This window comes from Lipophrys pholis (genome assembly GCF_963383615.2).
Source record: "Lipophrys pholis genome assembly, chromosome: 10".
NCBI lineage: Eukaryota > Metazoa > Chordata > Actinopteri > Blenniiformes > Blenniidae > Lipophrys > Lipophrys pholis.
Genome location: NC_137640.1, coordinates 28314257 through 28326491, shown reverse-complemented (window position 1 = coordinate 28326491; position 12235 = coordinate 28314257). Strand labels below are relative to the sequence as shown.

The 12235-nt window shown below is 40.3% G+C and overlaps 1 protein-coding gene across 3 annotated transcripts; it reads right to left on the bottom strand.

The window, feature by feature from the left end:
• Positions 1 to 1814: 1814 nt before the first annotated feature.
• On the bottom strand, positions 1815 to 8823 carry tmem45a (transmembrane protein 45a). 3 transcript variants are annotated; one of them, XM_080474315.1, is made up of 7 exons: positions 8470 to 8823; positions 8270 to 8388; positions 5393 to 5593; positions 5033 to 5245; positions 3762 to 3946; positions 3545 to 3687; positions 1815 to 3430 (listed from the first exon to the last, which is right to left on the bottom strand). In XM_080474315.1, exons 3-7 carry the CDS (start codon positions 5586 to 5588, stop codon positions 3334 to 3336), a joined length of 834 nt encoding a protein of 277 aa, XP_080330441.1. In that variant the 5' UTR covers positions 5589 to 5593; positions 8270 to 8388; positions 8470 to 8823; the 3' UTR covers positions 1815 to 3333. The 3 variants fall into 3 exon arrangements, with proteins under 3 accessions (XP_080330441.1, XP_080330440.1, XP_080330442.1); XM_080474314.1 differs by having other exon boundaries at positions 1816 to 3430; positions 8465 to 8667; XM_080474316.1 differs by lacking the exon at positions 8270 to 8388 and having other exon boundaries at positions 2014 to 3430; positions 8465 to 8651.
• Positions 8824 to 12235: the final 3412 nt, after the last annotated feature.

Genomic DNA, 12235 nt, shown 5'->3' with positions numbered 1-12235 from the left:
GACCATAACATTTTTAATGGTTCGCCACTTCTGACGTGTGCAAATGTTCACGAAGGTCGTCAAAAATGCAGCAGTTTCGACTATAAAATAGTATAATAATAATGATAATAATAACAATAATAATACTAACACTACTACTACTACTACTACTACTACTACTACTAATAATAATAATAATAATAATACTAACACTACTACTACTACTACTACTACTAATAATAATAATAATAATGATAATAATAACAATAATAATACTAACACCACTACTACTACTACTACTACTACTAATAATAATAATAATAATACTAACACTACTACTACTACTAATAATAATGATAATAATAACAATAATAATACTAACACTACTACTACTACTACTACTACTACTACTACTACTACTACTACTACTACTAATAATAATAATAATAATAATAATAATAGTAATGATAATAAATTCCGTGCATTACATTAAGTTCTTGGGCTCGGACCCTAAATAAAATCAGCCAACTGAAAAAGGAGGACGAGGAACTCACTTCCCACACAGATGTTGTCAAACTCGGAACTTCTCCTGAGTAAAGTTGGAAGTTTCTGAAAATAAACAACAATTTATCATGGCTGCATCAGTGCATCATCCATAGTTCCAGTCATCTTATTTCAGGTGTCACTATACAGCTAAATGTGATCTGGAATAGACCGGACCAGTAAAATGACAATCTATAAACAACCACAACTCCAAATGATTTCTCTTTTAGTGGAAAGCATTATGAACATTTAAAAATCTGTCCTTGCGTTTTACAACACTTTATAAAGCGTTATATTTCCCCCAAAGAATAAGTACTATTTATCAAAACATAATCTAATTTCTAAGTGTGTCTTGGTGTAAAATAAGATGAAATATTCAAATCCTATCCTTGGTTTGCAGTATGATTTTCTCTTCAGCTGTTTAAACAAATCAATTTCACTTCGAAGTATTGTGCCTGTCCAAATCATGAAAAAGGAGGGAACTCCTCTTTGTAATCTTCTCTTTATTTCTCTCCAGATTTTTGTGTTCAGAAATGCAGCTCTTCTCCAGATACAATTTCTGCAGTGATTTTTGTTTTTAACTAAATTCAGCCTCACGGTATCGGCTCAGGTTATTTAGAAAGCTATAAGATATTTACATTTTTGACTGCTTAACTTACTGAAACAACCGCCCACAGAATATAAACCAGGAAAATGTATTTCTATTAAAACTGTTAATTGAAATGTTGATAGTTTGTTTGGTCGTCCGAGGCTCGTATTGATCCCTCTGGTGGGTCAGCTTTGGCTCAAAGTTTCACACTCCTGTTCTACAACGACAAATTCTTGTTTATGTAATTCATAATAAATTAATCTTATAATGAATTAAGCGAACACATCCAGACTTCATTAGCTGGGTGACTTATAGTGACCTGCAAAAGCAGCCGTGTTTCCAGGTGTTGACGTGATGGAGATGATATGATCTTCAGTTTCTTGCTGCGGTGGTGAGATGCAAACTGGGAAACGCGTCTTTTCTTCGGTGGTAGCTGTCAGGTGGTACTGTAGAAACACCCCAAAATGTCTTGAGAAATGATTCTGACTGCCTGTTTCAATAAAAACTATTTGAGGTGAAAGCTCATACTGTTTGAACTTAATATGCAATGCTTGGTTTTGATTTGCAGGAGAGGCCCTCTGCTGCAGGTAAAGCAGCCAAGACGATGATGTACCCGTCAAAATGAGTCAGAAAGCTCATCTCGGTGAATAGAAAATGTTTTTTTCTATGAGGGGTTAAGGCTTCACTATAGAGGCAAGCATTTAGAAGTTGTTGTTGGTTTTATTTCCACCTGAACCCGAGGGCTCCATAAAACACATGAGAATACTTTTCTCACGAAATGATCCTCTAGTCGAGTTTCAACACAAGTAAATGAACATGAGTCTCTTTTATCAAGTGTATGTTACAGAAATGTCCTCATTGGTTAGTTCTGCAAAAAGAAATAATTCAAAAACTACAAAAATCATATTATTAGAATAGAGAACTTTATTATCCTCCAATGGGTGAACTCATTCAACTGAATCTAACTGGCAGAGAACATTGAATTCACAAGGCTCAGGAAATAAAGAACAACACATCATTCCAGGTAAGAGTTATCATTACTGAGTGTCTCTATTCCTTTACCTAAAACATATTGTACTGATCAGACTGAATGACTTCCAACCCTCAATCGTCACCAGAATAACTTTGTCTTTATTGTAACTGAGGTGAACAATCACACCCGAGTCTCGTTGACGCTGATGTTTAACACATCACACACGGTGCCGTCCTCCTTGTTTGGAGCAGATCCTTTCAGCAGTGTCATTGTCACGTGGTCAAGATGGAAATGGGATGAATAAACTATAGATAAACTTCACTGCTGAGATCTAAACTGACGTCGTCTGAACATGGTATAACTGTAACTGAGCTTTTTTAATCACATATGCTGGTTTGGTTTTGCTAATCAGCCTAAATGACACTGTCCTAAGGTTTTTGATTACCCTCACCTGACCAGACTGCCTGAGCTTCAGATTTTAAACAAATAAAAGCCACTTTTGTTTTAACACTGACTGTTTCATCTTCTTTCGACACAGAAGATCTTAAGATCAGATAAAAAGGACATATTGCCAAGCATGATAAACTAAGACAAGCATTACTAACTCAGTTTCCAATGATCCTTTCATGCATGTGGAGTCTGCATATTTTAGTTTTTCATTTAAGTATGAATTAAGTTAAAAGTTCTCAAGGGAAAGGAAAGTGCATGAAGGTTATTATAGACAAATCTCTGCGGCTGGTAAAATTGATAACATGCAGCAGCAATATTTAGATTTAGATATAAAGATTTTACAAAGATACATTTGGTGTAAACTAACAAAGTGTACATATTTAAACATATAAAACATTTAATTGCTGGCAGCTTGATTCCCACGTGTTGATTTCTGATCAATGAAACAAACAAAGCCACAAAAACATGTAAATCACAAACAAATAAAAGAGACACGTTTTCATCACAAGATGGACGAAACGCCAAAGTCCTGACAAAAATAGTTTGGTTAGTCAAAGGGAGGCGCAGGATTGATATCCTGTGCAAATGAAATACAAATATATGAAAGAGTGTAAGTGTTATGTCACTGTAAAATAAATAAAATGAACAAGTAGGTTTACAGCTGAATTCCTATGGCAGAGGTAGAGATAGATTTAAAGCATCCAGGAGCCACGTCCATATCTCTAATCAAGACGTCATCATTTCCCTGATTGATCTGTGGTTATCATGAGTGACAGTGTGAGGGAACCACAGTCCATCTTTATAGAATCTCGTCCTCTGACTCTGCGTCGCGCTCCCTGGTCTTCAGGAGGCCCATCTCCATCGGGGGAGTCCTCTTCAGACGGGAACGAACCACGCTGCGCAGCCAAACACAACAGACGGCAGGCAGGGTCAGCACAGACTACTCAGCTGCACTCCAGTGGACATAAACCGTGTTTCCAAATAAGCTTCTTGTGGGAACGAGATCTCACCAGCTGACGGTGCAGTGGAGCACGCCCACCACGAGCATGGCGAAGGCCAGGTGCCACGAGTAGCACATGGTGATGAACATCATGTTGCTGTGATCCTTCATGTCCCACTCTGGGCCGCGAGGAGGGTACAGGACGAAGCCAATCTGTGGCCAAACGCAGAGTGGCATCAGGGAATCGTCTGCGGAGCGTCACGAGTGTCTGCTGGTGCTCAGATTACCTCCCAGAACCAGCTCCCCTGCAGGACGGTGAAGGTGCAGCGCAGCAGCTCCAGCAGGATGTTCCCCCGGTGGAAAACCTCCAGAAAAGCCACGAGGGCCTCGCCAAAGACGGCATAGAGGAGGAGCTGGTGCACATGCACGTCCAGCATGCTTCTGCCGTGGAGGTGGTAGAGGAAGAGAAATCCTGAAAGAGAAGAAGGAAGAAAGCTGTGGAGGCCTGCGCTCTCCGCCCACTTCAAACTCTTTCCTTTCTCTGACCAAGTGCAACAAGTCTGACAGCCAAAACATCATCGTGTTCTGGTCTGTTTATGGTAAGAACTGAGCTTTTTATCTAAACATGAATCAGTTTCAGAGGCAGTTCTTTCCACTGGGAAAGTATTGTATAATATATAATACATTTATAATACATGAAGAAGACGGGGCAGAAAAATGTCATGTTTAGAGGTAAAACCTTTTACCAACCCATTCTTTGATTGAATACTTCCATCATTCAGCTATAGAATCTACAAAACAGCCGAAACATTCAGCTGATCGTAATTAGTCGAAATCCAATTAATTAAAGTAAAACTGTGAGCTTGAATTACTTCAACACCTGTTTACCTAAGCAGCTAGAGTAACATTTAAAAGTAGTTCATTCCAGCTCATATAAGGTTTAAATGTTAAAAGACTCCACATAAAAGTATAAAAGTATAATCAAAACGATTAGTATATGACTGGAAAATAAAACCAATAATCTACATTCAATGATCAGTTGATAAATGTACTGCTATCTAGACACAATCAATAGATTGATGAAGTAACTTTGGACTGGCTTAAAGAAAGGAAAACTAATAAACTATTACAAAGCTCACTGGCATCAATAAGGAACAAAATCTATATTTAAAATTAACAAATAGCTCTTTGATTGTATAACTAGAACAAAATAAGAATAAACATTAATTAGGTTATTCAGAATATATTATATTTCAATTAGTAAATTGCTGAACTACTTTGCCAAAACAGTATTTAAATTTGATGAATAAACAATTATAAATCCAAGTGTCTGTAAAAACAAAACTTCCACAAATTAAACTGATTATTAAAACGGCAAATAATGTATTTTACTGTACAAATAATACAATGAATAACAGCCAGTTTGAAGTAAAACTCCACTTCACAGAGGGGAGTAAATAAGAATACAACAGGGTTGTGGGGTTGTGTCTTAAATAGGAAGTTTGTGAATGAATGACGTAGTGAATGATGTAGAATAACAATATTGTTTTATTATTACCTTGGTTGAAGAAGGCTATAGCCAGCATGAGCCTGTCCAGAGCCAGCGGCGCTGCCTCGGTGGTGTGGACGATCAGGGACACGGTGGCTGCCAGGCCGAAGAACAGGTACATGGTGGCGTGTTGCCAGTTCATCAGGTCCTCCCAGTGCTTCTCCGCAACGTCATACAACTGCAGCTTCGGTCCGTCGTCCACAAACTGCTCCGCCAGCATCCCTGAAACGCAGCGCAGGGCAGCGGACGCTCAGTACGCACCGCTGCTCGCTCGCTCCTCGTCAAGTGGCATTAATGCAGAAACTCTGCGCTTCCCGAACAGCAAAGGGTGAAGTTCCCCGCTGGGCGCCCCGTCCCACCCTCTCTTACCGACGATTGAGAAGAAGAGAATGACGGAGCTCTCCATGACTTCCAGGCGTCTCTGCGAGGCTCTGCTGGCCAGCCGCGTGGAGCCCACGTTCTTGTTCCTGCGGGTGGCGTGCCACAGCGAGTACTTCCCCGTCCACCAGATGCCAGCCACCAGGAAGAAGCTCCCCGGGAGCGCGTGGCCCTTGAAGCTCCCCATGGTAACTGGCAGGGGCAAATAGTTCGTTCTGCTGAGACCCACTTTCTCTGAACTTACATTCGCAACTCAACTTCACTCTCAGTCCAGACATGTGAGCAAACAAGCAGAATGAAACCAGAGTAGACCAGCAGAGAAGAGGACATCGTCAGTTCTCCCTGCCGCCCTCTGGACCGACCAGCAAAATCCTCAAGACATCAGCAAGTGCTCTTCCTAGTTTTCAAATTCAAATTGTTTATCTAATTCATCAGAAAACAATGGAGTTTGATCATTTAACACGTTTGAACAAAAGGTTGCAGAAAGAAGAATCTTATTGTGTTTTACTTTTTAGGTGGATCAAGTTTATGATTCACCTTTAAGATAAGATAAGATAAGATAAGATATCCCTTTATTTATCTCACATGTGGAGAAATGTGCAGTGGTACAACAGGATAGTAAAGAGAAAGAAGCACACATAGCAGGAACTAAAAAAGCAGATAAAAATACAATATAATAGAAAAATATGCACACAGTGCCTATAAGTGTGGACATGTACAGAATATGGGGGTGGATGTATTTTACATAGTAAATACGTTCTTATAGATTATTATAGTTATAGCACCACTTATTGCCCAGTTGGAGTGGAGTGATATTGTCCGGTTGTTTAAGCAATAGTTCATAACAAAAACAAGAATCACACAGCTTTCTTGGTTTTTACTATTTTTCTCCAGAATCACCACCATTGTTTTAATATACTATTAAACAAACAATTACCTGGTGATATATATAGCATCCTTACCCTGTTGCTCTTATTTTAGTTGAGTCATTGTCTTTCTTCTTAGCTCTTGATAAACATCATTATCGCTGTCACACTAGAATGACTTCATGAATGACGTATCGTCTTAGTTTTGTTCTTCCTTGTTTTTTTCTTATATTTTGGTATTTATCTTGGTTTTAAATGTAATGAGTGCTTTAGCTTCCTTTATGTCACTCCACATTCTAACTCATAATGCTTTCTCTTTCTTTTGTTTGACGGTAATATTATTTTATGAGCTGTAAAGATTTCTTGCAAACATCTGAGATCAGTTAAGTCATGAAAATCAATTAATTTAAACTGAGGGGATAAAGGACCTGCTGGAGCTACACGTTGTCTTCTACTGATTATTATTATGGCTCTTCCTTTCTTGCAAGATGAAAACTGATTTTACTTAATATTTTCTTCTACTTCTGCTCTTTGGTTAAAAAGACATTTACATCAGCGAAATGTTTCCTCCGGGGGAAGCTAAATAAGTGTTTTTGTTTTGCCGACAGGACGATATTGACACGGTGGAGGATTGGAGGTATAATTCTGTGAGGCAAAGAAAAGTGGAGGAAAAAGAAATGAGGGGTTAAATGTGGAGGAGTGTCTGTAATTTAGTTAACCAGCATAATGACATGTAATTAGTGTGTGTGCTGGCGACAGTCCTTCAGCTGACCTCTGCAGTGTGATGGAGCCCAGAGAGCCGCCAGGTTTGTACCTTCATGTGTAAATAGACGCCTGTTTAGTTACTCGCTCTGCACAATGAGCACTTCTTTTTAATTCAGCTTGTGCAAAGCCAGACGGAGTCACCTGACCCCGACTGCAGCTTCTCCTCGGTAATGATTAGCCATCATTTCCGGAACAATTAAACCGGCCTCTGATTCATGTGAACTGCTGTCAGGCTGTCAAGCCTCTGATATCTCCACCTTTACGCCTCCATGGAATCAAATAGTGCCGGAAAAGAGAAAGACAATTACTCCACAAGCTGAAGTCGTGTGTCCTGCAATCGTTGTGTGAAGGTTGTACTGCAAGTATGAGATTACTGAAGAGAACCCGTTTGACTCCGGTTCCCTCGAGCTGTGATATGTGCTGAGTGGAGCACAAACCAGCAGTGACATCAATGGCGAGCAGTGGATCAGAAGAAGGTGCATGGCGGCGCTCTGCTTTGTGATGGAAATGAGACACAAGGGGAACCTTTAGAGGGAGGACACTCAATACAAACAGATTGTTTGTGATGTTAAACTGGGCTCGTCTGTGCCAGACGGCCTGTACAACAACCTCTCCAGGTTGAAGAAAACACTTGAGTTGCCACGGGAACCGCTGCCTCCCTCACCTCACTGCCACAAAGGACTCGGCACTGTTAAGATAATTTGATTAACCATCAAAATGAACAACACCTGGGCCATTTTGTCCCATGGAGCACCAGCGAATCCCACTGGCATGGTTTTATTACACTAAGTGTAAAGTGCAATCAGCGTAGTAAGGCACAGAGCAGCAATTTGGAGATACTTATCAGAGTATTTCTATATTGTGTATAGACAGTTTTACACAGTTTTGCATGGTTCCCCCCACAAATTCTGTACTTGTTTGTTTATTAGCAGGTAACAATGCATCAGATAAACGTTTTTTCTCTAAGAACTCAATTGATCAAACTGTAGCTACAGTCGTATTTAATTATTTAGTTCTATTGGTTACAACCTGATAAACCTTCTGGCAGCAGTTGGTCGAGTTTGGATCCACATTCATCATGGCAGTAGGAGGAAAATAACATGATTGTTAGTTACAAAACCCAAACTGGGCTGTGGTTCAGTCTATTTCCATCTTTTCTTTCAGTTCGTGTCTTTCAAAGTCGACATAAACACAATAAAAAACAAAAGAATCTTTTCAAATGGAGTTATTGTATTACCTGGAACACAAAGGAAACAGCAAAATTGGCCTGGAAATCAATATGTAGACGCAAAATCCAGCTTCAGATCGGTTTTATCCAGTTCGTCAGGCTACTTTCCCAGCCTCTTTTCATGAGTTCTGGAGACAGAATAAGTTCTGTTTAAATAGCCTGGCTGTGCAGGTTTGCCAGTGTGAAGAGAACAGGAGGGCTCACCTCACCCAGGCTTGTTTGTGTCAGCAGAAGAAAAGTTGCTTGAAGACAGGAGAGTTAGAACATCCTCATCCTCTCCTCCCACAGATCACTGAGTTCCCCTCCTCTGTTCCTGGGCAGACAGAGAGTAAACATCAGCTGGCTGCTTCCATCCTCCTCCACCACATCGTCTCACAACCTTGTTTTTTTCCTCTCAAAATTTTTCCGACTCCAAACACTTTTGGTTTTTACTTCCCAATAAACTCTCCCATTGGAGGACTGTGGGCAGACGCGTCAGCGGCGGAGGGAGACATTGGAGGACGGGTACGTCTGTCTCCGGTGTCCACGTGTGCACTTTCTCTCCGCCCGCTCGCGCTGCGTCCCTCCTCATCACAGGAAACCGCTACTTTCAGTCCGGTCCGGGTTGCCAGGTTTGATTTGAGCTGCTTCCACAACAAAACAGTTTCTCAAACTTTTCAGTGTTTCACACCTGGATCTCTCTCTCTCTCTCTCTCTCTCTCTCTCTCTCTCTCTCTCTCTCTCTCTCTCTCTATCTATATACATATATATATATATACACACACACACACACACACACACACACACACACACACACACACACACACACACACACACACACACACACACACACACACACACACACACATAGATTGTGTCACTCTTAGTTCAGGCTGTAAATCTCTAATTTGGCACAGAGAGCAAGACTCAACAAAGATGTTTGAAAGTTCAACAAAGCAAAGATATGACAGTAGACACACATGAGTTATGGCAGGATGATTGACGCTGAGCGATGACAAAGGTTTAGGATGAAGAGGAGGAGGAGGAGGAGGAGGAGGAGGATGAAGAGGAGGAGGAGGAGGAGGAGGAGGAGGAGATGTTATTAGAGCAACAGATGATGAAAACAGAACTCAAATGGATTCACTCCGTCATCTTCACAGTTCATTTCAGTTTTCAGATCTGTGATCATTGGTCGTGTGCTTCACATGTCCTCTGTCATAAAGACACAGAAAACACAGTTTCATGATGTTCCGTCCTGAATTCCTCCATTTATATTATACTCTGATAACACAAAAAAGTAAAGCGGGAAAAAAAAAAAAAAAAAAAAAGTAACTCGATCTGGCAACCCTGTTGGTTCCCTGGGCAGGAGGCCGGGCCGGTACAAGAGCCCCGGCACGTACGCACGTGACGTACACGTCCGAGGGGCGTCAACATCTGCAACATCTGCTGGAGCGTCCGACCCGGGATTATCTTTTGAAATGATCCACAGAAACATGTTTAATTTGGGGCCTCGGTGAGGGATGTGTCGTACCACTGTCTTCTTTCAAGATTCCATCTTATTCCATAAGTAAAATCATCCCGCCGACGAGAAACTAGATTTTCTACAAAAACCTGATGATGTGTGAGGGTATCTCCAAGCTTATGCATTACGATAAAGGAACAAAATGTATTTTATTTCAAATTACAGCCATTAAAAAAGAAAGCAAAGCGAACAGTGGACTATTTTACTTGTTCGTTATGACTCATTTTATCCTCTGAGCTCTGTTAGTCATGCTGAAATGATAAAAGTCCCAGTTTTATCAGTCAAATGGAAAATGTTTTATTTTTACAGGTACACCTGTTGTCTATAACACATGTGCTTATGGTTTGTTTGTAATGAGACTGTCAGTTAGATCTTTGTAGAAATAAACAAATTCCTACGCAAGCCACTAAGTCTTGTATTTGAAAATGATATTGTTTGTAGTTGCTGTTCATCAGAACATGAGGGCTGCTCACCAGGTTTCTACAAAGTACCAGGCCCTTCACTTCTCTGAAAGTACAAAACAAAAAACAAAAACAAGCACTGAACAGGAGAGAGGATATAGGAGAGGGATGAACAGATGGTTTCGACATGACCAATCTGAATATAGTTTAGTTGCAGCTGTACACAGACTTCAAAAGTAAATAAAGATGAAATACTTACTGTTCCACAGGATCCGTTGGATAGCGTTCATGTTTTTGTACCCATGTGCATCATGTGCATGTTTCATAGTCAACTTTGAATCAGACTATTTAACCACATTATTATGTATAAGTGTATCAGAGCTTTGATATCATCCATGGGGACTTATTTACACTTTATCGGGATTAATTTATTATCCTCTAGTATTCTCAACTTGTGTTTTTACTGTCTCTTATCGCAGTGGTTATGTTATTGTGGGATTTGAAAACGTTCAAATGCACGTTATAATTAGACTGCAGTAGTATAATCTGCTGGATGGAAGCACATTAACGTGAGATCATGTCTGAAAATGACAGTTAAAATATGACCTAAGTGTATTTTTGCAGAAAACAAAACCAAGCACCAGTGGTGGCTGGTAATAAATATCTTAGGTTATTTAATTTCAGCCAGTGTTAACTTCATTTAAATACAGAGCGTTTATAAACCACATTACAACAATCTTCCTTTTGTTTAGGTTGCGAGGCCCCCAGTGGTGAAACATCATAGTTCTTTTAAAGGGGACATATCATGCTAAATCCACTTTTTTAGCCCTTAAATGCATGTTGTTGTATATTTAGAGTGTTTAGAAGTACAGAAAAGTTCAAAGTAGTCTCTTCAGGTGCTCCGTTGATATCTTTATATTCTGTTTTGGTCATATTTTGCGATCCGTTTCGATTTTTCTATTCTCTATTACGTTTTTTGAACTATTACGTCACAGTATTCCCGGCGGAACTGCCAAATTAGGACATCGACACTTCGAGCAATCCGCCATTTTTGTTTCTCGCTGCGATTTTGTAGTCCAACCTAAGGGTGCCGAAGTTACGAGAGGATAAGTCGAAATGTTCGGTTGTTGGATGTAGTAACCCACAAGCTTCGTTACACCGTCTCCCAGCATCAGAACCTTTTCGAAGTGCCTGGTTGAGTTTTATTTTTCACAGAAATGTACCCACATCTGTGGGTAAGGTCATTTTTGTGTGCGCGAATCACTTTAAGGACGACTGCTTCAACAACCTCCGCCAGTATAAAGAAGGATTTGCCGAAAGACTTGGTCTGATTGAGCGGTCAGTTCCTTCTATCTATGGAGACGACGAACAGAGCACTTCGGTAAGCTGTATATAACGCTAAAAAGTGTGATGATAAGACGTCCCTGTCATTGTTTTGTTAGCATTAGCAGTTGCACCGTCTTCATATGTTAGCGCTGTGTGCTCGTTTTAGATTATAATGTAACTTCTGTGTTAAATAGTCGTTGTAATACAGGCAGTATTGTAGTAGTGGGCATGGATGGAGAAGTTAGTGTAAATATAGTAACACACCATTGCGTTACATCCATATGAAGACGTTGTTCTTCAGGTGCATCATCGTCATTTTCATCTCGCTCCGCCGGGTCCGACTCTGGCTCCAACATGTATGGCTGGATGGACAAATCTTCCGTTGTTGACATTTTGTAAATAATGTGTGAATATAAAGTTTCTGCGCCGCTAGATAATTGTATCTGTTCTATCAAACTACAAAGATGGCCGAACAGGGTGGCGTTGAACCGAGTGTCACCTCTGCAACCTGGAGAGGAGGAGGGGTATGAAGTGTCTCATTTGCATTTGAAGAGACCGCCCCAAAACGAGTTGCTCTCAGAAGCACATCAGAAAAGGGGCCTGTGGAGCTCTAATAATGAGGAATTCAGACCCAAGCATTGCAGTTCCGCTTTATATAGACCACAACTGTATGATTTATATGTAAAAAGGAAGGATTTAAAAGCATGATATGTCTCCTTTAAACAGCGAGTGAATAGAGAGCACTTA